The 25578-nt window shown below is 42.2% G+C and overlaps 1 protein-coding gene across 1 annotated transcript in view; it reads right to left on the bottom strand.

Moving 5' to 3' along the window:
- Positions 1-23337, bottom strand: part of CFAP74 (cilia and flagella associated protein 74) — a gene marked incomplete at its 3' end in the record, with an annotated part of 36402 nt that extends 13065 nt beyond the window's left edge. The window contains exons 1-21 of the mRNA XM_083876987.1: positions 22570-23337; positions 22097-22187; positions 21539-21685; positions 21236-21334; positions 19697-19801; positions 18413-18586; positions 17710-17820; positions 16417-16519; positions 15489-15646; positions 14775-14982; positions 14184-14366; positions 13352-13522; positions 12740-12858; positions 9856-9922; positions 9341-9430; positions 9045-9218; positions 8175-8328; positions 7143-7255; positions 6560-6682; positions 5441-5562; positions 2544-2672 (exon numbers count right to left, since the gene is read on the bottom strand). Coding sequence (XP_083733113.1) covers positions 2544-2672; positions 5441-5562; positions 6560-6682; positions 7143-7255; positions 8175-8328; positions 9045-9218; positions 9341-9430; positions 9856-9922; positions 12740-12858; positions 13352-13522; positions 14184-14366; positions 14775-14982; positions 15489-15646; positions 16417-16519; positions 17710-17820; positions 18413-18586; positions 19697-19801; positions 21236-21334; positions 21539-21685; positions 22097-22187; positions 22570-22924 — 2996 coding nt within the window. The 5' untranslated portion in view covers positions 22925-23337. The remainder of the gene's footprint in view (positions 1-2543; positions 2673-5440; positions 5563-6559; positions 6683-7142; positions 7256-8174; positions 8329-9044; positions 9219-9340; positions 9431-9855; positions 9923-12739; positions 12859-13351; positions 13523-14183; positions 14367-14774; positions 14983-15488; positions 15647-16416; positions 16520-17709; positions 17821-18412; positions 18587-19696; positions 19802-21235; positions 21335-21538; positions 21686-22096; positions 22188-22569) is intronic.
- Positions 23338-25578: the final 2241 nt, after the last annotated feature.

Raw genomic sequence — 25578 nt, 5'->3', positions numbered from 1 at the left:
CCAGGTTTCCTTCAGCCTGGCAGCCCCAAGCAATGCTCTGAGCACCAGGTCATGGGCTGCATGTCAGAATGATTGACCTTGTACAGTTATATTGGAGTTTCCTGTTTTTAAAGACAGGATTTTAGACACACACAGGATTTTAAGGGCAGTCACAGAGGTCAGCATCCATTTATCCTTTCTTTTTTTTTTTTTTTTTTTTTTTTTTTTTTTTGTAAATGCCATCCAATCATTTAAAATTCTGAAAAATTAAAAGCTTACTCTCTAATCAGAATATAAACCCTGTGCATCTTTGCTGCAGCCCCAGCACATCACCAGCCCAGCCAAGGCAGTGGCTCCCTCTGGCCACTGGGGTTAATGGTGAGGCAGAACCACTTTGTATCCCAAAGCAGAGACATAAGGTGAACAACCTGGAGCCCAGAAGTGCCTGATTACCAAGCAGCCTAAGAATTTATAAGGAATATGCAGGTTTTCTGTAGGTGAAACATCTTGCTGTCACAAGCTCCATTCCAGAGCTTCATGCCAAGACAATACAAACCTGAAGCATTTTTAGCTCTGCTGCTCTATTTATATCTCAGAGCAGCAGAGTGAGTTGCTTCCTCTTCTTGGGTCCCCACAGTGCTCATGTTCTACTACTACTCATGGAACTGCATGCAACTCCTTAATGTATTGTTAAAGAATAAAAATAACACCCACTCAGTCACCATGGTGATCCAAAATCTTGCTGTTATTTTGCAATAAGGGTGATGTTTGAAGGTGTTGGGAAGTTCTTTACACATAGAACTGAGGTTATGTGCAAGGGAGGAGTAGAGCATCAGCTTTCACTTTGTCACAGGACATCTGAGTAGCAGAAGAAATTAATCTATTTCATAATAATCCAGAGGGGGAAGAAAATACTTGGACAACAGAGGTGGACTCTAAATTAGCTGCTGTACCTTGGGGAAAAGATCCTGGAATCCTTCAGAAATCTCTCTGAAAATGGCACAATTAAAGAGAAGCACAAAAAACAAAGCAGATTTAGACTGCCAGTACCTGCAGGACCAGTTCCAAATGCAGGGAACTACAGAACGTGGTGTTTGGGAATTCTGAAAGGCAGCAGAGTAGAAAACTTGCCTTCAACTAAACAGGAAATGTTGGCTTCAAACTCCCCGAAGCTGGATTTTGGAACACGTCTGTGTGCACAGAACACTCAGGAGAACCTCCCAAGCCTTCAGGCAGCTCCCTGCTCCCTCAGCACTGCTGAGTGGGGGGTTCTTTTCCCTTTGGTGTCACTTGTAACACAGCTGCTCTATTAATAGAGCTCCTAATGCCAGCTCACTGAGAGGCCCTCATGGAAATGTGTCACTGGCTCAGTGCTTCCCCTCAGCTCCCAGCATCAGGTCTTTTAAACTGATCCGTACCCTCAGCCAGCTAGATACTTATTTTGTGTGTCAGAAACGCCTTAATCTCATCAAATCTCCTTGCTGAAGCTTCTCTGTTTTTTAAAAGGAAGATTAAGGTTCTAAATCAAAGCTCTGCTTCCATCCCCTCGCAGAGGGTAACGCTGCTTTGCAGCAGCTGAAGTTCAGGAACTGGGATGTGTCATCGTGTTACTGTTGTTGTAATCTGATGGGATTTGAGATGCTGCAAGAACTGTAAATACTTCTAGTTCTTTGGATACCAACCTGGTGAAAATTTTGCAATCAGGGTAGAATCCAGAGGTGCTGAGCACATCTGTGAAAACCCAAACACACATCCATGGGACTAAGAACCCACATCAAAGAAGCAGCAGGTTTGCAGCTACAGTCAAAGCCAAAGACACTGAAGTATTTGGCAGTACACCAAAATTAATTCCATATGTCATTAATTATTTTCTGAAAAGAAACGTCCTGCTAAATTCTTTAGGATGGCAATGATGAGGTAAATAAAATTAAATGAACAGTAGCCAACAGGAGCTCTGATATTTCAATTTTTAGAAACTGGAATTGTTTCCTATCACTGAGCTATGTTTGTATTTGTAGATGTTTCTTAAAATGGAGAAGAAAAACTTGCTGGGATAAAGCTTTTAGCATCAGGAGACGTTACATAAAACACCATGTGAAATTCATTATCAATACCTTCATCATTTGAAGAAAAATGTACCTGGGGAGGAGAGATATGGACAGGAAGCCCAACCACTCTCACCTTAATTAGCAAGCACAGGAGTTCTTGTCCAGAAATTATTCAATCAGTGATCCATGAAGCAGCCACCTGCCTCAATAACCTCCCTCCTGGACAAGAATAGCTTCCCACAGAAGGGAAACAGCCTACCAGGAATGTGAGAGCTGGGATTGTCACAGCACTGCTGTCACCACAGGGAGGGCATTGCCTCACAGCCCTGGCAGCCAAGTTCATTTCCTCCTGGAGCATCTGGCAGCTTCCAGGGGGACAGGGAGGAGACCAGACCTGCACTGCAGCAGCACTGTGAGGTCCAGCCTGGACAGCGGGAGGGAAAACAACTCTGCTCAGCTTTTCCACCGACACTGTCTGAAATCCTGAAAGATTAGAGTTGGATTAATGTTGGTTACCTGGGCAGAAACTTGAGCTGTGCATTGAAGGATGACTGAGGCTGGATGTAGCCTGTTTTTGGAAGCAGCTCCATGTGCTTGCTCAATTCTCTGCACACCTCAAACTTCAAACGCAGCGTGGTTGTTGCTCTGCAAACACATCAGATGTGCTCGGGTGGCTTTGAGGCCACTTCAGTGACTCTGGAGTCTGAGCCCTCCTGCCCCCACCCTGCATTGTAATCAGAACAATCCCAAGTTTCCTTTGAAAATGATGAGCATGGAAAACTGCTACAGCAAGTTCACACGGTTGTGTTCTCTTTTAAGTAGAGAAAACAAGACTTGGAAGTTCTGTAACAAACCCAGCTGCAGCAAACAGTGCACAAACTGATCCAAAGAGAACTGTCAGAGCTCAGCACAGTGCTAAGCCAGGTCAGGGGCAGTCAAAGCCAAGCTATTGTGAAATAGCAGCTGATTATTTGCTCCTAACATACACTGGCTCTGTCTGGATCAATAGGATGACTGAACCCTGGTGATTTCTTTAAACAGATGTAACTTGTCCTCCATCAGCAGAGATTCTGCAGGGCTGGAAGTTACAGTGTGGCTGAGCTGGTCCTGCCAGCTCCTCTGCTAAACCTTGGGATCAATTTGCCCTGGGAATGGCACACTGAAAGCCAGGAATCCTCTGCCTGTCTGCTGAATTCTGGCCCTATCCTAGCACAGCAATAGCCAAGGATCATCCCCTGCTTTGGAATTTTATGCCTAAGTGCAAAATTGCCGAGCAATTTACAAATATTTCAGCTTGTCATTCTCCTTCCCCTGGACTGGTTTCCAAGCTGTCAGGCCAGATGGTCTCCTCTAAATCAACAGCTACAGCAAGTGGGGCTGGGAGCCTGCAATGATTTCTGACTGTTGACAATCTAAGAGAATTATATACTACTTCATTAAATCAGTGCAGATTATAACCTGCCAAAGAAATTACTTTTCAAAATGATTTATATTGAACACAATTCTGATAAGACACTTTCACCCTTTATGCTGCTTATTTATGCTGCCTGATTACCAGGGTCTTCATGACCACAAAAAAATCCCAAACCAACTAAAACCCAGAACAAAACCAGTATTAGCATTATTTTACAATTCAGAGCTTGCTGGGACATTCCAGTTCCAGAGGTGTCTGACTCACTTGGAAACTTTATCTTTCCCTTGTGTTACAGTCTACAAGTCACAGCCAGTGGGACACAGGCAGGCTCCAGGAGGAATCCTCCTCCTGACACACCAGGGGAAGTGTCAGGAGCTCCTGGAGGGAAAAACTGCTCAGGCCACAACAGAATGATGAAATCAATCCACTTTTGCAGGATAAAAAGTGGACACATGGTATTCCTGCACAGGAAATACACTGAATTTCAGCCCACCTGACTGTATAGCAGGCAAAATTTCCTAATTATGGAAATGGGTAATAAATCAAAGCCTTGACTTGCCAAGGTGCTAAGGACAGGCTACTACACATGAAATGATCCTAATTTAGTGAAACTTGGCAAAGGATCAGCAGGATTTTTCCCTCAGTTAAGAAGTTTTGCCCTAAGCAATTTGACAGCTTCTATCTTTGGGATCCCCTTGAACTCTTAAGTTTTATTAGGAGAGTTATTCTGCTTCTATACTTACAAGTTTTATCCCTGGGTTATCTAGACCAAGTAAAATCACTTACATAACAACTTGTGCTTGTCATATCTGTAAGCTGAATTTCTGAGATAACAGCTTTACTCATTTCTTTCCAACTGTGAAGAATCTCTGCAGTCTGTAATTCTGGTAAGAGGTTTAGAATGGATGCCTTCCACAGAACCAATCTCTCCCCCACCCTCCCACAAACCCACCCCAATCCTATTGAAATAGACTCTAAGAAATGCAAATTGTTAAAATAAGAATTCCATAGTGACTGCATTAGGTGGAGGGAAGACACCCAGCACCTGAAGACAATTAAATGTTCCCATAACTACTTTTAATAGCAGGAAATCTCCAGAAGCCAAGGAGCTGGAATATTCCCTTTATATCACAGTGCAAACAGAACCAGTCCTCAGATGTGACTGACTTGGACTCAGATATTTTTTCCCTGTCAATCACTGTCTGGTCACTCCCTGTGTAATCAGAGGGATCTCTTCTTCCTTAATGCCTCCATGAGTCAGAAAAAGCTGCACCTTTCCTATTTAAGAGTGAATGCAAAAGGATTGACATGATTTATCCAGCATCTAATCCCAGGTCTGGAAAGACTCTCATGAAACTGGCTTCCAGATCTTAAGTCCCCCCAGGAGTTTAATTGAATGCAAAATAGCTGAGAAACAACAAAATATTCTTACATAAAATTTCCCGGCTGAATCAACCCAATGTGCACTTTATTTTAGACACATTTATCTCCCTAAATGTTTAGTGTGCAAATTCTACATGAGGAAACTGTGGGTTTGCTCTTCCTTAGGGGCCTCACAGCGCTCTCAAAGAACAGAAACAACACTGGGAATATGGCAGGAGTGGGGAGGTGTGTGGATACCTCACAGCTCAGGCTGGTGTTGAGAGTCTGGGTTAGCAGGATGTCCAAGTATTCCAGAGCTCAGAGGGCTTTCACTGTGCCCCTGCAGTGCCAGGGCCAGAGGCACCCCCAGGGCAGCTCAGCTCCACTACCAGGGCCAGAATAACCCCCAGGGCAGCTCAGCTGCAGTGCCAAGGCACCCCAGGGCAGCTCACCTCCAGGGCCAAGGCCAGAGGCACCCTAGGGCAGCTCAGCTGCAGTGCCAGGGGCAACCCCAGGGCAGCTCAGCTGCAGTGCCAGGGCCAGAATAACCCCCAGGACAGCTCACCTGCAGTGCCAGGGCCAGAATAACCCCCAGGGCAGCTCACCTGCAGTGCCAGGGCACCCCAGAGCAGCTCACCTGCTGCACACCTCGATGCTGTCCTGGTACAGCCGCTCGTACAGGCAGATCCTGAGGTCCACGTTGGGCTGGGGGACCCAGATGGGCACATCCACAGAAACTCCAGTGGCAATGAAGCTCAGCTGGCAGGGCAGCAATGGCAGGGGATTAGTTCTGTTAGTCTCAGGTTCTTACTGACTTACAGCAAGAATTTCTGCTATAAATTCAGCTGAGTGAAATATTTTACTATTCATAGTGCAACAGGTTCTTTAATGAGGCAGACCTAGGAAAATCATTTGCAAAGGAAACCCAAGATGCTACAGTGCCCCAGCAGAAAAACAAAATTATACCTTGGGTTGGATTCTTTGACAGGAAACATGAAAGAAGAGCATCTGCCCATGATACTGAAAAGAAGTATTTAAAGTGCCTTTAGCTGAAGTGAACGGGCCCCAGTCCAGGCTCCCCTGGGGCTGCAGCTCATTCAGGCAGCACAGAAATGCAGGGAAGGCAGCACAGGGCTGTGCTCCCTGCAGTGACCCGGCTCTGGCACCAGGGCCCACAGAGCTCAGCCCTGCAAAGCTGATCCTGGAGGAGAAAGTGCCCACGGGAGCCTCAGCAGGCGTCTGCAGCTCCTTCTGCAGCCCCAGGGACAGCCAAGACTGGCTGCTGAGCTTCTGGGAAGTTTGTCTTTATTTTTTTGGCAAGCTTCTGTGCACTGTTCCAAGCAGAATTTGGCTTCCAATAAAATTTAGAATCACAATATGCTGAAGTGGTAACTAAAGTTGTCATCTCTTCCAGCTTTCACACATCAGCTTCACTACTGCCTGCTAAATAATTCCAATTCTGATAGATCAGAAAGAAAATAAACTAGGAGGGTTGGGAATAAGGGAGAATACTTCCATATTCATTTCTAGGAAATTAGATGTTTTCCAATATGATGTCTGATCAAATGGGAATATCAGGATTATTTGCATAGAAATTAAGAGAATGAGCAGGTTTAATAAACATGCTGGATCAGAAATAAGAGCTATGACTTACAAAGCTACCTCCCATGAAACTACCTAATACACAATTCTTGAGAAAAGCACAAATGAGAAGATTTTAAACTATTTTACACAAGTTTTGAAGCAGGTCACTCACTGGTTTGCAGTCTGGGTTGTCAAACACAATCACAAACTCTGCCCTCACATCCCCAGGGACAGCTGGGACAAACAGGACTGGGATTTTCACTGAGCTGAAGGGTCCAATCTCACCCTCAGTCACCTGAATGACAGCAATGAAACTCCAGATATTGCACTGAAATAAAGAGGCTGTACATACTCACTATACACACCTGGTTTGTAATTAAATTGAACTCACTATGCACAGGAAAAATCAGAATCAGAACATTAATATGGCTCAAGTTGGACATTTCCCAGACATTCTTCCTGCCCATCCTTCTGTGTTGTCACCAGACTTTGTTTAACCACAGAACCACACAGCAGAAAAAAAAAGTTAAATTGTGGGAATGTAAATGTAAACAGAATTTTTAAGCTCTGTATGTCTCTATAGATAAGAGAAAGGGGAAAAGTGTGCTGTGATTTCATTTTAAGAATTAACTGTGATACAGTGATGTCTAGTGGGCTTGGAATGACCATGTACTTGAGCATTTCTCACCACAGCAATTTATTTGATGTAGGCTTAGCCTGGGGAAATCTTGTCTGGATCTCAGAGCATTCATTACCTTTCCAAGCATAATTTCAATTGGTATCTCCTCAGGAGAAAGTTCCAATAAATTATCTGCATTGTCTGTATCCAGATCTGATCTGGTATTTAATTCTCCTTGACCAAGTTGTTCTGGGGAAAGAAACAAACACAAAACAAAACAAAATGCTGGATGTGTCCATTAAAAAAAAATTCCAACAAAGCACAAGTATGTTAATTTGAGTCAATATTGCAAATCCAGGCATGCATAGCAGTGATGGGAAAATTGAGATGTCTTGGAAGGAAATATTTGATTTGCCATCCAGCTTTAGTCTAGTTTGGAATTCTACCTGAGGCACCTGAGACTTCCACTGCTGAGTAACAACGTGAATGGTTCAAAAATACAGACTCAGCTGGAAATGGGGATGGCCTTCAAGAGCAATTTCAGTGGGATAAAGGAATGCAGCCAGAAGGACCTGCAAAAACCACCCACAACCTTTCCATAGAAGTTCCAGCTTCCTGAAATTGGAATGATCAATATTGGGAAGAAATGTTAAAGAACATAGATAAGAAAAAAATTAAGAAAGTCTTTCTTCTACAAGACTGGATTTTATTAAGCACATAGTAAACATTAGGAATGAGATGGAAAATGTCTGAGGAGGTTCATCTTTCTGCTTCCTTGTTCCTAGAATTACAGACTATAAAAATAAACCTGTCATGTGGATTGCTATTCTGAGAAGTGGGGATTCAGTTGCTGAGACAAGGATGATGTTAACAATTTTGCAATTTCTGAAGCTGGTTGGGTTCTGTGTTCTTCTGAGACTGAATTGTTGATCACTAATGAGCAGTGAGGTTCTCTGCTGCTTTTGATATAATGGTGTCAAGACATTATTTTTAGTCATTTTCTGTGAGGCAGCACACAAAGAAATATAACATTACTCCTGGAGTGATGAGCTACTTAATTTACTGAGTAACTTTGCAAACTGAATTGCTCAGTTCTTTACAGGAGACTACAGCTGGATAAAGCTTAGCCTGGGGAAGTGCAAGGCTGTGTTCCAAAGCATCACCTCACCTGTGGCACTGCTGCTCTGGGGCTCCTGGGCTGCACAGGGGGTCACCCCCTCCCTGGGCTCAGCACAAATCTGCTCCTTGTTTGGATCCCCAGCTGCCACAGAACTCATCCTCCCTTCCTCTTCACCATCACAGGCACTGGAATGTTGAGTGACCTATTAGGAAATACAGAGAGGAAACTCTCCTGGCTGTTTCTCTGCCTTGCACCATCTCCAGTTCTATCCAGTTATATGCAAATCAGACTTGTGTTTTCCTGCAACAGTTATAAATGGAGAAATGTGTTGCACTTTCCAAGAGCTGCACATTCTACAGGACCTTCATCAATGAGCAGATTGAATTTTTGCTGGCTGCCCCAAACAGGTAAATAAGGTAACAGGAGCAATGCAGTGTAGTGCCAGTTACTATATAATTAACAGAACCAACATTTTTCTAGTGGAAACCCAGGCAGTTCTATGTCAAAACTAAGTCTGGTGAAACCAGCCCTCTCTTTATCACACCCCTCACTTGATTGCTAGTTTTGCAGCAGTTCACATGTTTCTGCCTTCCATGAGTTGAGATTTTTAATGACGCTGTCAGATTCTCCTCTTTTAACTGAAGTATTTTCTCCTAATTGTCATGAATGTGGAGAAAATAGGAATCATGGCATAAATTACTAAAATACTTTAAAAATCAGCATTGTTGCTTTCCCCACTCCTCACAAAAGAATAGCTTTTATCTTCCAATAGTTGGGTCTGAGCCAAATGTACTAAATCTTGGACCAGCTGATCTTCCCAAGTCCTCTCTGACCTGAGCTGCTTTGTGACTCTGCACAACTCCACCACGCTGCCCAAAGCAGAACTTTTCTACTCCTTTAGGGAAGTTTGGAACCCACCACTGTTGCAGGAGCAGCTTTTACTGCTGCTCTGAGGGTACTTGTGGCACCTGCTGACGTCTGAACTTTGAATGTGGTTCCCAAAGCCCCGCTGTTTGTCAGGCTGATGGTCCGTGAAATTGTCTCTCCCACCACAAGGCTGCCAAAGTCAATGAGCTCTTTATCCAGGGCCAGCTGTGAGAAGATAAACCATTAATTACCACTGGCCTACATACCACTAATGTCAATTAAATGAGCATCCGCTTTTTATAATAATAATAATTATATTATCCACATGCTTAAAAGAAGTCCCTTACAATGCAGGTCTTGACTGTGCATTTCAGTGGAACAGAAAAAGGACCTGTCTGGGCCATAAACATGACTGCTCCTTCCAGCCTTTCATTTATCTAGAAAACAAAACAGAAAAAAATCCTTAAGTAATTTCAGAAGATTTAGCCTATGTAGTCTGATGAAAAAATATTTTCACTCATTTTTTGAGTACCATATTAAAAATGTATCTTTACTGATTCTATTTCCATTTTAAAACAGTCTTTGTGACAGCCTCGTTAGATTTAGCTGGGCAAGATTATAAATATTTGGAAACTTGCTCTCATTTGGAGGCATTTTTCCAAACATGCCCTCAGAATCTCCCTTATGACAATTTTTCAGAGCTGGAACATGCACACAGTACAATGTGTCTATGTACAACAGTAGCTCTTGTAATAAAAAAAAAAAGTTTTTTTCCTTGTTAACAGTTAAGAAATTCAATTAATGATGGTTTTAATCAGACTATACTAGGCCTATACTAGGATTTTTCTCACTGTGCACTTACCATTGGCTTAAATGTTACCAGGAGTTCACAGGACATCCCAGAAGACATTTTGCCAGGTGGGTCAAAACTATGGAGATAATTAACATAAAACTCCAAATTAAAGTTGTGGATGGAACACCTAGCTCCTGCTCTGGTAACAATGGCAGATTTTCTTTTCCCCCTCTCACTTGGACTAATTATCAGAAAAGTCAGAATGAGTGACAGATTAATGAAAGGCTACAGAACCCTGCTGCAACTGGGAAACAACAAAGGCTGGTTCTTTATTAAGGTTTTATTCAGAAAGACTAGAAGTGCTTTTAAAAGGCAAGACAGGGACTGTAGCCAAGGAGGTGAAGTTGAGGCTCAAAATCAGCAAGAACAGGTGGAACTGCCCAGTCAGACAATTAGGAAAAAACTTCTCCCATTATCCATTTTAATGTTGCTCTGTAACATCTCCCCTGCCCAAACACAAAATGAAGAGGAAAAACCCAAGGAGGGAGCTGCAAATGATTAGAGAATGTGCTGCTTGTTGCCAGCTGTATCAAAATTATCTTGAATAGAATCTGCCACTCATTTCATGGTCTGTGTGAGGCAGGGAAAGTGCCCATCAGAAGACATCTCACAGCTGCACTGTAAATAAAATTATTGAGGCACTTCTGGAGCCCTGCTCTGCCTGGCAGAGGAGCCAGAGGAGATAAGGAAATGTTGTCAGCCATGGGAGCCCCTAAGCCAAGCGAGACATGGACCACACTTGCCCTTCACAGTTTTATCAAAACAAAATTAAACTCAATCCAAAGCAAAATGAAACATTTTCAGAAAGGGAAACACTTCAGAATTGTTAAAATTAAGTTTAAAATGTGGACAGGGAATAAGCACTTGCATCCTGACCTTCTGTACAGATCCCTGGCAGTTTCTCCTGAGAACTACTTTAAGAAATGGTTCATTATTTCCAATGTTACCTTGATAAAATAGTTCTGATTTAGAGCACAAACTGCCAAACACACAAACCCACACAGAGCCACTCTGCTGGGGAGAGGCTCCATTGCATGGGGTGTAATAATGCTCATTTTAACCGCTAGAATAAAGCTTTTTATCAGCAAATATCAGTGACAGTGCCTGTCACTGATAACAGCTCTCAAGTGTTATGTCTGTAAATACCTGTGCACTGATTTGGTGTCAGGACAGTGACACCACGACAGTCTAGATGTGCTGGGTATTTTCCAAATACTTGGCAAAACTATTTTGTAACAACCATTTTATATCTGGTTCTACCTGAGATAAGCTTTATACAGTGTAGGAACAGTGTCCACAGGTCTGTGCTCTGCTGGTCAAATTAAAAATAACATGACAATGGAGAATAAAATATTAGATTATTTTTGCTAGTTATCCAGCTGGCAACTGTATGGGTAGCCAATTTAATTTTAAAAAGTTAATTAATTTATCAGACATTGAAAAATCATTCACAACTCTTGACGTTTCATTTGTATTTGTAGAGTACTTTGAAAGGCAATTACAGCAAGGAAAGACTTAGGCCTTTCCAAAAGCATTGTTTAATTTTTGGTCGCAAACCAGAGGTGCTAATTTACCATATGCAATTGTCCAACACACTAAATGAGAAAAAAAAAATCAATCTTTGAGAGCAGAAAACCCTCATTTTGTCGGATTAGTAGCTTCAGGCTTTGTCACAGAAATTAAACACGTGTAAGTGGGTCATAATTAAATCCACACACGTGATTTTGAACCAAGCACGAGCTGCACATGGAATCCAGCACCAGAGCAGGTTTAGGAGCTGAAGGGCTCTGCTGTGCCCTGCTCAATTATCCACCTCCATCAGGCTGGGAATGAAGGGCTCCACACCTTCCCCAATCCACCCAGAGCAGCTGGATCCAGGCTTTGCAGCTCCCCAGGGATGTTGTTCAGTCAAGAACTCTCTGTTCACATTCCTGGGGATTCTTGTGGGGACAAAGTGGTCAAGGAATGGCTTCACCTTGAACCATCCTGTCCTTATCAGACAATCCAGACATTCCAAGTGTGGTTTATCCCCACAAGGGCAGTGGGCAGTGAGCTGGGAAAGGAGCTCTGGAGCATGAAATCACTTACAGTGGTGAAAAAACTTGTTTATTCACTGGGGTGTCATTAAACTGTCCCACAGGTGGCTTCTCCAGCTCAGCATAAGGGTTGAAACCTGAACTTTCTCCATAAGCCAAAAGAATTCAGCTCCATGTCTCCTATTTGTCCATAAGCTTCATGCACACAGGAGCTTTAGCATTTTTTCACTTTTAGGCTAGACTACAATAATTTCTTTTTGTTTGTTCACAGAATTCTAGGTAAATAAATTCTTTTAATGATTTCGTTTTTTAGAGAAATACTACTTTTCACAACTTGCCTTTTATATATTTAAAGGCTTAGTCCAGAGCTCCAGAGAGGGCTGGTGTCTGAATTCTTAAAAAGAAACATTTTGTGGATACTTCCTTTTGTTTCTTTATAAACAGTGAGATAAAATTATCAATATAGTTAAACTGAGATTAATTTGCAATCTCCCAACTAGGCACAGTGCTTCATTACATAACCTGGCAGCAGGATTACAGGAATAGATTGATGGGAAAGACCACAGGATTGCAATTTAAGTGTCTTTGCTCTGAGATTGATTTCCTTTATTTCATCAGGTTTTTTCCCCTTCCTTTTCTGTCCAATTAAACTGTGTTTATCTCAAGCCACAAGTTTGACTTTGTTTTTCTCCTCAGTTCTCTCCCCCATCCCACTAAAGAGGGAGTGAGGAGCTGCTCTGTGGAGTTTCTCTCCCTGCAGGGTTAACTCACAACAAGCAGAAATTTCAGTTGCTGAAGAATTGGGTTCCAGTTCTTGTTGTATGAAAGTAAAACAAATCTGCAATGAATTTACTTACTGAACACTGATGAAGTCCTTGAGCCATTCACTGATTCCCACCAGCCTGCAGGAATTGACACTGTATGATGCATTTGTCAAAATTATCTTCTTTTTGTAGGTTTGACCAACATCAAAATCCTTGGAATGCCAAACATACCAGGTGAATGTCAGAGACATGATGTCATGTTCATGGTCTAAGTGAGTTATTAACAGTTTTTTTAACTAACTAAAATGTACCTGCATGGGAGTCACCACTTCTTTAAGGACATTATTTTACAGTAATAATGTATTTACAAACAATATACAACTACCAATGATGCTGCCCTTCAAAAAACACACAACACAGTCCAACAGGAGGTTTCACAATCTGCTTGTCTTTCTGATTTAAATTCCCTTAAGAAAAGGAAGAATTTTACAATTTAAACAAGAAAAGGAAGTATTTTATAATTTAGGTAGTATAACTAACTAGTTTATTTAATCACTTAACTAAGATATTGTTAAAGAAAAAGGCAAGAGCTGTTTCAAATTTAACTACAGACCTATTGAAGGCTGCAACAGAATTTTGATCAAGACATTGGGATACACCTCCAGCAGAAACCTCTCTACAATTCCATGCAGAATGGCCACTGACCTTGAAATGAATGCAGCTGGGTTTGCTGTGGAAAGCACAGCCCTTCTGCTCCTGAGCAGGCACAGTTTGCTTGTGAAGAATTCCAGCTTGGAGTGCCTCCATTTTTTTCTCAGCCATTTGTTTCCTCATTGCCCTTATAGCAAAACGTGTTGGATCTTCTGCTTTGGGCACCTAAAAAAGAACATGAAAACCACCAGATGTGTGTGTGATCACAGAATCTGCAAAAACCTGCAAAAGGAATCTTCCAGCACCTGGCCAGTCTTTGTCTGGCTCTCTCCAGTCAAACTCAGCATCCCAACCTCAACAAGAAGAGTTTAATGGATTCTGGGAGAGTTTAATGGATGAAGCTGTCTGTTCTGCAGTTTATCATCACTCAACACTACAACATCACGTTTTTCATGGCAAAATTAGCTTTTCTGCACTTAAAGGTTTTGGATTTTTTCCCCTCAACTTATTAAATATTGAGAAAAAAAATCAGCTTATTCACTGGAATGTTTCAGTTGTGGTCCAGTGCCTCAATGCAAATCTAGGAATATGCACTGACATGATTTCTTTTTTATTGATTCTGAAGTTTTTTTAAACACAAACCATTAAACAAAATGTGATTTATGTCTTCACAGATTTCTGAACTTAACTTGAAATACTGTTTTCTCTTTGAGAGAACAAACTCCTTCAGAACAGTGTCAAACAGCAATGACTGATGATATTCTCACATCTGAATTTCTGCATCTATGTAATAACATAATGTCTGCATTTAAACTGCAAAATACACAATTATTCATTTCAAGCAAGGTTCTTTTCTGTTTCTAACAAGAGATATCACAACATTTACCTTGTGCAAATCATATTCCTGACTCCAAAGACCTGGGAACTCTGGTACCAGGAGGGTCTTGTCTGTCTCTGTGTCCTCATCACCACTTTTCCAGAGCATCTCCTGGGGTTTTTTCTCAGAACTCTCTCCTTGGGGAGCAGTTCCCTCCCCAGCCAAGGAACAAACTGATGGAGAGCGCCACGGCTTTGGTGAAAGAACACAAATTTTGAAGATACAACTAAAAATTACTAGAGAACAGTTTCTTTAGCAGTTATGAGTTTCTGAGAAGATCTTTTAACACAAAAATGACAGATCTTTGGCTTTTTGGCCTTTGCCTCAGAGGCCAAAGATTCTGACTTAGGCCAATCCCCTCTTAAAACACTGAATACAGACAAAATCTTATGTCAATAGTCACTATAATTCCTTCAAGAAAAAGGAAACTAACAGATATTAAGAGATCTGATGGGGAAATTACCCTCCACTTGTTCTCTACTGTCTCATGCTTGGTTGTAGCCTGTGCTATTTTAAACAGAATTCAATGACCTGCACATTTAACAAAACAAACCAAAACAAAATAATCCAAAGAGAGTTAATTTCCTGGCCTTTGATTACCTGTGATATTTCTCCATCTGCATGTTTGCAGGTCTCCTCACTTTGCCAGGCTTCCCTGCTCTGCAGTAAAGGATCCACAAGTTTACCACGAGGCTTAATTGCCTTAGGAGGAGACTGACTTTTTCTCTGCTTGTGAAGAGAAGCTCTTTCTTGCAAAATTCGAGACACAATCTCCGTTTTTCTTGACTTTTGCAATTCTCTAAAAGCTCTGTAATCCAAAGTTGTAAGAAATATTAACCCAACCATGGTTGTTTACCAAAAATATTAACTTCATCCCAGTTCCCTTGGAGCGTTTTAGCTAAACAGCAAATCTTTAAGTTGGGTTCAGCGGTAATTTGTGCCAAGACACCAAGTGATTCAGAGGCTGTTTATACATTTTTGCAGACTAAATATACTCAGTTACAGTGTTTTAGAAGGCTGATACAGACTTTCACAGTGCTCAAGGGAGGAAAAAGGACAGTTACTTCAGGTTTCTAGTTTAGGGTCACTGAACTCCTTTCCTGGAGGAGTCGATCACGGAACACCCACGGAGCTCTGGTGCTCTGAGCACCCCTAAGGCAGGAGTTCAGGGCACCAAGAACAGCCTGTGCAAGTGTCACACACGGAGTGGGAGAGGGAGTTCACCCCCTCCAGGCACCATCAGAGATGTTCTGCCTTCAGGATCTGACTGAGCTCCAGGGAGCAGGCAGAGTTTGATATGGATAAGATACTCACTCTTTCTTTTTTTCGTTTTCTTGCTGTCGTTTATGGAGAAGGATTTCCCTGATAGCGTTGCCTCCTTGTGCTAGGATGGCCTCCCTCATTTTCATCTCCTCCTTCTTTGCCTCCAAAGCCTTTGCTTTGTTCAAAATCTGGAGAGTTTGGAGTCTTTCCTATGAAAGTCACACTTACACATTTACATATTTGGTTCACATATTAAAGAATATAAAACAGAGAACTTAATGCTGGTCCCCTTATCCAAATATACATTTATATGTATATACATATATGTATATATGTGGATGTCTCTGAAACAGAAGGTATTGTCTGTAATATTCTCTGTAGTAATGGGATGCTGAAATGCAGAAATCTCTTTCTAGGTCCAGGCTACTTCTCTACCCATCCAGCCTGCCCCTAGAATGCTGCTCAGTGAAAGAATGTGAAAAGATAACAGTTCTAAACAAATCAGGATTAAATTAAGATCATTCCCTCAGATTCCACAGAACATAAATAGAAAAGCAAAGCAGCATAGCTCAGAAATTCCTAATTTATACTATTTAAATTCTCAAATAACTGTTTTTCTTCCATATGTTTTCTCCATGTGGAATATTTCTGCATTGGGATCCAAATAACTGGAAATCCTTCTGGCTGAACTTCCAGAGAACTGTTTTTAGTATGCATTATTTCCCAGAGAGTTCCCCTCCCAGAACAACTTAGACTGTTGACAGAATAAACTGCATCAGCAGAAGTGTCAAAACCTGCCCACACAGATCTCATGCCATCCCTCCAATGGTGAAACTTTCCCCAGTTTCAAGGGGTTTGGTCAGTGATCTGATCAAAAATCCCCAGACAGCTCTGCAAGGAAAACTGAACTGACTTGCATTCGAACCCAGCAGTCCCCCAAGTCAGTGACTTCATTCCCATCCCAGCCCAGAAGCAGTACCCTGTTGGAAGTGATGCTGGTTTTCAGGGAAAGCACAGCTTGTCTCCTTCTCTCCATATGCTCCTGAGCTTTCACTTCTTCCTTTGCATTTTTCTCATGAATTCTGTAAGCAAAGTAAAATCTTTCAGGCTCTCATCCTGGAAAGCTCTTGGTATTAGCCTGTCTGAGGTGACAAGGAGTAATTGCCAATGTCCCCAGGCACTGGTGCTGTAAACCCCTGTGTGGTGGGCACTGGCTGTGGGCACAGGGGAACAGGTGGAGACTCCTCCAAACACGGCACTGCTCGAGCTCCAAGTGCCAACAGGTTTTCAAATATTTTGCTCAACAACTTTAAATTTTTTAAAAAATTTTGGATATGAAGAATGTGTTTCATGTTATGACATATGACTGGCTGCTAAAATAAAGAATTCAGGTGTTGCTCATATAAGCAATATCTAAACCTTATGTAGCAAACTTTTACAAGCCAAGCACATGTACCCACACTAAAAATAAATCCTAAAAACTACAAGTTGGAAGTACGTGGGCAGGAAACAAACCTGGGAATATTCCAGCTAATATAATGGGAAACCAGTAAAAGAGTTAAGATTGATATGTTTGATACATTTCTCAAAGAAAAAAAAAATTATTTGATTTTGTTTTTTTCTTAATTATGATCAGTTTGTACACACCATCTAATAAAAATAAACCATCACAGAAACAGCACAATTATTTCAATCATTTTACAATTAAGTCCTAATATTTATATATTAGGATACATTTGCATATATGTAAAATTAAGTAACAAATGTTCAGTTTCTTCAGCAGCAAAATAATTCAACTCCAGACTAATCACATAAGCCTATGAAAGAACATTTAATTTCAAATCAACCAGAGCAGGAGCACAAAGAAATGGCCCATCAACCCATTGATGCTTTTTTACCACATTTCTGAGGGGACATAGAATGGCCCAGGGCAGGTTCCAAACCTGGATTTTAGTTATACTACATCAGTTAATGGCACACATATATAAATATAAACATATATCAAATGCTTCAAATCATTATCAATGCCTCCAAGTGGTCAGAGCCCTCATGACAAAGACTCCAGTGAAACTGGAGGCCATGCTGGGACACTGAGTGGATTTTCTTCTTTCCATGTCCTTTTGTGTTCTGCAAGATCTCAATGCTTCACCACACTGTACCTGGCACGAGATTTCCAGGTGCCATCTTGGAGAAAAATCATTATTTTTCAAAGACTGGAGGATAAAGCCTTGCCCAGCAGAGTGTGTACCACAGGAAAGGAGTGAAGCCCCACCTTGCCATGCTTTGCCTCAGGAAGCAGACTGCTTTCTTGTGGTTCCTTTTGGCATCCGCAAGGATTTTTTTATTTCTTTCTTCACATTCTCTTTGGGCTTTCTTCTCTCTTCTGCAAAACACAGACAAACCAACAGTTGCAGCAAGACTAAGGAAAATTTGATTCCAACACAATGAGACTTCAGGGTGGGGTTGGGATATTTATTAATATGTGCTGAAATTAGGACATTTGTCTGCTCCCCACATCCCCCATATTACAGAGAGAGTGATAAACTTCAAAAAAGCCACAGACTGACACACCTTTGCTCTGCTTTTGGAGAGCACTTTTGTGCTTTTTGGTGTCTGCTTCTGCTCCAGGAAATTTCAATGGATTTCACCATAAGCCCAGAAGGTCCAACAGCACTGCAGACACATACAATCAGTCTGACCCAATAAACCTCATTTCCTATGATAAAACCCCTGCATTTGTAGCTTTTTCATTAACAAGTTTACTCCCATAGATCAGAAATCTTTATCTGTGTAACTGCAAGGCCGTGGCCAATTCTTATTTTAATTCCATTTCCTCATGAACTATTCCTGAAGAACACCCAGCTAAGACACACAGTAGCACCAGTATTTGAACTAGCTAATCTCAGCACCTGCAGCAGAGAATTGGCTGAAAATAAAACAAGAAAGGCAGCAGGCTCTGACTTTGAGGCTCTTACTTCTCTCGAGTCCGACGTGTTCCTTCTGCTCGCAGGGCTGTTATTTTTTCCTTCCAAATCCTCACTTCTCTCTCCTCCTGGTATTGCATCTGTAGCTCCTCCTCATCTTTTTGAAGTTCTTCACGGAAGATGTCGTATTTTCCCTGTTCACTTTCTATCTGCCACAGCTCAATCCTTTAAAAAAAAGTGTGAATTGTTTTCACTGGAATACTGATATTCTTTCACTTTAAGGTGATGGATTGAGTAGGGAAGGCTCTACGGGGAAAATCAACATGTAACCATGTTTTCCTTTATTAATTTAAAACATATTTTGAATCAAATCCCTTTATTGACACAGGTGTTCCAGACTAAGGGTCATATCTAATAGCATATCCCTTTCAAAGACATAAAAAATATTGGTCAAAAAAAGGTAAAATAAAAATAAACCTCAACTTTGTGTTTCTCCCATTTACCTAGAAGAAAATATGAAAACCAAGAAAAATTCTAAAAATAGCTTTTCCTTCAACAATAAATAACTTCAGAGACAAGCCCCATCTTTTATTCTTCTGTGCTTTGCTGAAGGAAACAGATATGATAGAGCTGAGTACATTAATCTGTTCTGTGTATTGCTAATCACACAATAAACAAGTCAAGCATTTTAAAGCTATTACACAACACTGCAGCAGAACACACTGTATCCTGGTTAACCACTTGGCTAATCACAGCTAGAAGCTTGTGCCTGTGTTCCTCCTTTGATGTACCTGTGGTACCAAAATATAAACACACTCACCTGTTGCCTCCTACAAAAGACAGTTTTACTCTGTCTGATATAGAGAAGTAATTTATTATGTGTGAACAATCAATTACAAGCAGCAATGTTAGCTTGGCATAAAAATACACAGTACTGCTACAATATCTCCATCATGCTCATTTTCTATCCTTTCCTATATGCCCTATAAAAACACTAAGAGGCATAAATTACAAGTATTTATGCTCATGCACAGACAGATTTACTTTAGTCCAGCTCATTTACATTTCAAATGAGACCTGTTTAGGTCACAATTTATGCACCTCTCATAATAAAATCAAAACTTTATTTACATGTATAAAACTAACTTGGGAACTCAGCCACAGCAGCCAGCTTTTTAAGGAATGAACTATGCAGGGTAAAAGTTGCTCTAGAATGACATAGTTCAGTATTTACAAGCAATTTCTCTCTCGATTAACTTTTGAATCCATCTAACAGCACATGAAGAATGCAATAAAGATTGATTTGCTTCACACTTTCTTCATTCCCTCACTTACAAGTTTTGTTTTTGTGTCACAGCAAGTCTCAGCTCCCGCTCCTTCTCCCTCTCCAGCTCAGTGCACAGTCGGCGGCTCATGGCCTGCAGGCGGGACACGGCTGCACTGGAAATGTGAGAGAGAGAACCCATCAGAAAGAAATGTGAACACATCCCCCCTTACAAGATCAGCGAGAATAAAGCACAGCTCTAAGGCTCAGATTTATTCACCAGAATCCCAGCAATTTATGCAGTCTCTTGTTTAACCTTTCAAGTGTCCATTTTTGAGGTAGAGCTTTCTTTAAACTCTTATACATTGGTTGAAAGGAACAGATGAGAATTGCCAAAGCACTGACCAGTAGCTTCATGCATCTATTCACTTTTCAAACTGATAAAAGTAGTATTATTCATGAAGATAAGCGTAGGTGAACCTAGAGAACCTAGACCGATTTTGCTTTTAAAATGGTACTACAATATTCCATACACTTAGCCTACAACTGCAGCATTCCCACACAGTTATTTTCCTTCTCTCCCAGGAAAACTAGCAGACAGTGTACTACAGGATCCACAGTGGCCTGACTATACTCAACATAAACTCCTATCCTCTAAATGGAAATTAGATCTTCTACCTGCAGCTACTAAATTGAACATTTTTGTATTGGCATTGGTAGGGCGAATGGCAGCCAGGATTTGCATTATTGCTAAAACAAAAAGACTTTGAACTTCATAAGCCAAAAATCTATCAAGCCTTTTCACTCCACTAGTCACTTGCTAAATGTAAAGGATTGGGAGAATTGCTATTTTTTCCATATCTAGACCTCTCCATGTGACCCATCATAAGGATAAACACTACACTGCTTCTCTGTCTTTGCTGGGATTTGTTATAGTCTCTGAGATCCCACTTGTACCACCTCAGGAGGCTCATTTGCATCAACTCATCAGTTTTGTTTAAGCAGCTCTTCCATTCTGGCAGTTAACCTGCCTTCCTTTCTCTCATTCATTGCTGCTCTAACCTGGAGATTAACACAGGTTAGAAATGCAGCTGCGAAGTTTGTTCACAAGCCTCTGGCTCCTGGTACACAAGCCACCCACTGCTTTCTATTTAAACCAAATGTGAAGAGTACAGTAAATTGCCTCCCACTTGATAGCACAAGTGTTTCAGAGCAGCTCCTGTATGCAGAGCTACTCCTGAAAGGCATTCCTGCATCCCAGAACAACACAAGAAAGGAATGGCACATGTATGTGTGTATTTATAAAAATATACAAATGCACATATATATAAATCCTGACTGAGTAATCACCAGAAGCAAAGCCATGACCTCCAGGAGTGCCACAGCACCTTGATTCATCAGACTGAACAGAAGATTGAGACCCTGACAGACATAATTGACAGCAGTGGGCTAGGCTGATTTAATACTTGTTGTTACATTTCAAAATATATGCCTCTTTTCTTACCCATTCCCAAGTTTCCACCTCTTTTTGCTCTTATCTCATTAATTACACACAGATGAACATAGTGGATGCCTGCAATCTTTGGTACCCAGAAATACTCTCTACCTACACATTGCCAGCCTCCTCCTCTCTCTCTATTTCCATGTCTACATGATCCAGCTGCTTTGCCAGCATCTTGCTCCGCAGCCGACAGGCACTCAGCGTGTCACTGCAAGAAACAAACACATCACTTATGTTTTGTAGGTTCTTTTCTCTTCCCAGTGAAACTCTTCTTCTTGAGGATGAGATTCACAGCCAGGATTCCTGTCACATACATAGTTCTATAAATGCTAGTATTTATAATGGGTAGAGTATCTCAGTATTTGCTGGTGATTTGTGCTGATGGATTATGTTTGTTTGTTTAAATACTGACCTGGTGTTTTCCACTGCCAGTTCCTTTTCCCTGACCATATCACTGAGCAACTGGAGTTTTTTCTGTAAGACTGATATGCGAATTCTGTCTGCAGACTTCAGAGGATGAATGTTGACAGTGCTGCCCAAAGAGTGTTCTGAGCTTTGCCTTTGAATTGGAACACACAACCAACAAAGAAACATAATGAGAAACTGTAGTTATCTGAAGTTTGTCTGACATCCTTACATCCCTGCTTTCTGTTTTATTCTAGCAGAAGTTACAAATAAGACCATTAAAAATAAGGAAGAACATGAATACAAACAGCACAGGAAGTTTGCATGCATGGACTTAAGCCAGAATTTTCAGTATTAGATATCTAATATTGAACATTTATACCTTCATTTAAAGCACTAATGATGTGCCTTGTTTTAAAATGCCTGAGGCTCCTCTTGATCCCACCTTGGCTTTGCAATTTTAGTGTTCCTGAACAATAGTCTACAATTTTAACAGGAACATTTTAAACTAGTTTAAGTCACCACCACAGAGGAAATTCCGTTTGAACTGGAACAAGGTATTTACGTGCTAGAATCAGAGTAGTCTCCAACATCTTCAGAAGTGTCCTTGTTTTCCATCTCTCCACCATCATCCAGATCTTCTTCCAGCTCATATTCTAGCAGATGTTGAAACAACAGTTTAATAAAGAGACTTTGAATTTTAAAATGCAAAGCTTTCTATATTTGCTGTTAAGCCACAGTGTGGAGAATCAGAGATGACATTTTATAGCATTACTGCAGCGTACATTAAAAAATCATATGGCAAAACACACAGGACTATTATACACCTGCAATGAACAGGAGAATGTTCTCTGCCTTCATGTGGAAGTGTCACCAAGAATCTCATTTATGTAGGAAAATCCCAGACAAGAACAGGATAGGGGACAAGGGAGGATAATGTATTGTCAGATTCTGGCCAATGATCTAAACATGTTTATCTTACATTAAATTTACATTGATGTCGTTTTTTTGTGAGTTATCAAAACAATTCATTTTCACCTTTCCAGTGTTCTTCAGTGTCAGGGAGCTGACCTGCTGCATCTTCTTCTTCTTCCTCTTCTTGTCTTTCTTCTTCCTCTTCTTGTTCTTCTTCCTCTTCTTCTCTTTCTTTTTCCTCCTCTTCTTCTCTTTCTTCATTTTCCCCTTCTTGTCTTTCTTCTTCCTCTTCTTCTCTTTCTTCTTCTTCTTCCCATTCTCTTTCTTCCTCTTCTTCTCTTTCTTTTTTTCTTTCTTCTTCTTCTTCTCTTCCTTCTTTTTCCTCTTCTTCCTCCTCTTGCCTTCCTTCCTCCTCTAGAATCACTACAGGAGATATTTGCTGTTCTCCCTCACTATAACTGATCTCATGATCTTCCATGCTGACAGTTCTTTCCAAATGACCAGGCTGAATAAAAAGAAGAATATGATTTACACATCAAATGTCCAACAACTTGCAATAGTGGTGACTATCTCTGGAGGTGAATTCACAGCACTTAATACATACTTAATGCATGTGAAATAACTGCATACAACCACACATGTCTGTGCTAGTTATACCTTTTGAGTATGAACTATAATAAATCTCTTAATAAAAAGCAAAGACTCTGCTGCTTTTTTTTTTTTTTTTTTTTTTAAACAGTCAGCTCAGTAATAAAACAAACCTTCACCACCACTTTACCCCAAATACAACAAACACTATTTGCTCTTGAGTCTTGTGGAGTTCTCCAATGCAAAGCAAACTGTTCCCAAATGCTGTCAAAATTTATTAGAATTCAGTAAATTCTGCGTGTCATCTAGAATGAGTTATTACCACATGGCTGAGCATTTCACATCTTACTCACAGAGAGACTTGTACATATGATTAATTTTAACGAAGGTGGCTCAGCTTTGAGTGCATTTATGTAAATCCTTCTGCAGAACTCAAGAAGAATCAACAAGAAGAGAGCATCTATTTTCCCCAGTTAAGGAGCAGAGAAAACACACCCCAGGACTTGAAGTATGGAGGAATGAGTAAATGATAAGAACCACCTTAAAGCCAAGCAGGATTCCTACGCTGGGCTGCCGATTTCAGGATGTTGGTGGCACTAAGAAGTGGCACAAACATCAAACCAATGCAGCGGTGGCCCCAACGCCTTCAGCCAAACCACTGCGCTGTGAGGCTGCGCGGCTCCAGCTCCCAAATAACAAAGTTTGGGGTAACTTAGGCCGAGATGCGCAGCACGCAGAAGGCCCGGACCCTCCCACAGGACAGCCCGGGGCAGGCTCGGTGCTCCGGGCTCTGTCCCCTCAGGGCTCACCGCGCCCAGGCCCCGGCCCGGCTCCCCGCGCGGCCGCGCTGCCACGGCAACGGCGCCAACCACCGCGCACGGGGGCGCCGCGCACGCCCGGCCACAAACCGCCCCCTGAACCGCCGCGGGCGCGGGGCGGCGCTGCCGGGGCGGCTCGGTGGGACACCCCCGCCCGCGGGGTGGTGCGGCCCGGCCCGGGCTGGGCTGGGCTGGGAGCCGTGGGCTGATGGCGAGTGTCCGAGGGCCGGGGGCTAATGGCCAGTGTCCGAGGGCCGGGGGCGTGGGCTGATGTCCCTGGGCTGCGGTCCGGTGTCCGAGGGCCGGGATCCCTGAGCTGATGTCCGGTGTCCGAGGGCCAGGGTCCCTGAGCTGGGATCCAGTGTCCCTGGCCGGAGTCTCTGGGCTGATGTCCGGTGTCCGGGGGCCGGGGCATGGGCTGGGGTCCGGTGTCAGAAAGTCGGGGTCCCTGGTCTGATGTCCGGTGTCCGAGGCCCAGGGTCCGGTGTCCCTGGCCGGGATCCCTGAGCTGATGTCCGGTGTCCGAGGGTCGAGGTCCCTGGGCCTCGGTCCGGTGTCCGAGGGCCCGGATCCAGTGTCCAAGAGCTGGGGGTACCTGGGCTGGGGTCTGGTGTCCCTGGCCAGGATCCCTGAGCCGATGTCCGGTGTCCGAGGCCCAGGGTCCGGTGTCCGAGGGCCCGGGTCCCTGGGCTGATGTCCGGTGTCCCTGGCCGGGGTCCCTGGGCTGGGGTCCGCTGTCCCTGGCCAGGGTCCTCGCACTTGTTCAGGTCATTGAATTCTTGAGGTTTGAGCCATCTTGAGCAGCTCACTGAGGTGTTTTCCTACTTGGCGATTGTTCATGTTATTTCTTCTCAGAGTTAAATTAAAATATAAACCACTGGACACGGCTCCTGCCCGAGTGTGGTGGCAAGTGAGCTTTTGATACATTCTTTAAAAGAAAGATTTACACTTTGGAGATACAGCAGAATTAACAATTCCATTGTATTAGTGTCAGTAATTACCCTGGTGGCAGTGCCTCTACCCCTGCTGCCTGTCTGGGACATCTGGTTCAGGTGGTTTTGGGTAACCAAAGCCAGAGATATTCTCAGTGAACTTTCAGCTTGGTGCTTATTCACATACATTTATAAATTTTAAGGACGTTGGTGGTATTATGGTTAAACCCTTTTTGTGAATGCAGATGACTTGCTGCAATGTGAAGTCCTGTGGATTTGGGGCTGGAGCACTCGTGTTAGAGTACTGAAGGTTTCCAAGTTTCAATCCAAAAGGATTGAATGTCTTAAATGTCTTTTCAGAAGTAAGCCTGTAGTATGCTGACAAAAGGATTTCACCACTAGTTACTAATTAAAGGTTATTACAGCAGAAATCATGTACTGCTCATGCTGCCCATTATGTCACATTCTGAACAGTTTCTCTGGCTTCAGCAGCAACTGCAGCTCTAGAGGTTCTGTATAAACTTCTGTAATTGTTATAAATATGCACAAAAATGCTACATGAAAAGTCTTTAGATGATATTTCAGTGATTTACCAAGCGAATGTCTGTGTTCTTAAAGTGAATCAGTTTGAATATTCTGTTCTGCAGTGGAACCTCCTGACCCTGTGTGTTTGGTATCAAATGTTCAGGTACCAGATTTAGGGTGCCCAGAGAAGCTGTGGCTGCCCTGGATCCCTGAAAGTGTCCAAGGCCAGATTGGACATGGCTTGGAGCAACCTGGGATAGTGAGAGGTG

This window comes from Zosterops lateralis (genome assembly GCF_965231275.1).
Source record: "Zosterops lateralis genome assembly, chromosome: 22".
NCBI classification, from domain to species: domain Eukaryota; kingdom Metazoa; phylum Chordata; class Aves; order Passeriformes; family Zosteropidae; genus Zosterops; species Zosterops lateralis.
This window is presented reverse-complemented; position numbering and strand designations above follow the sequence as displayed.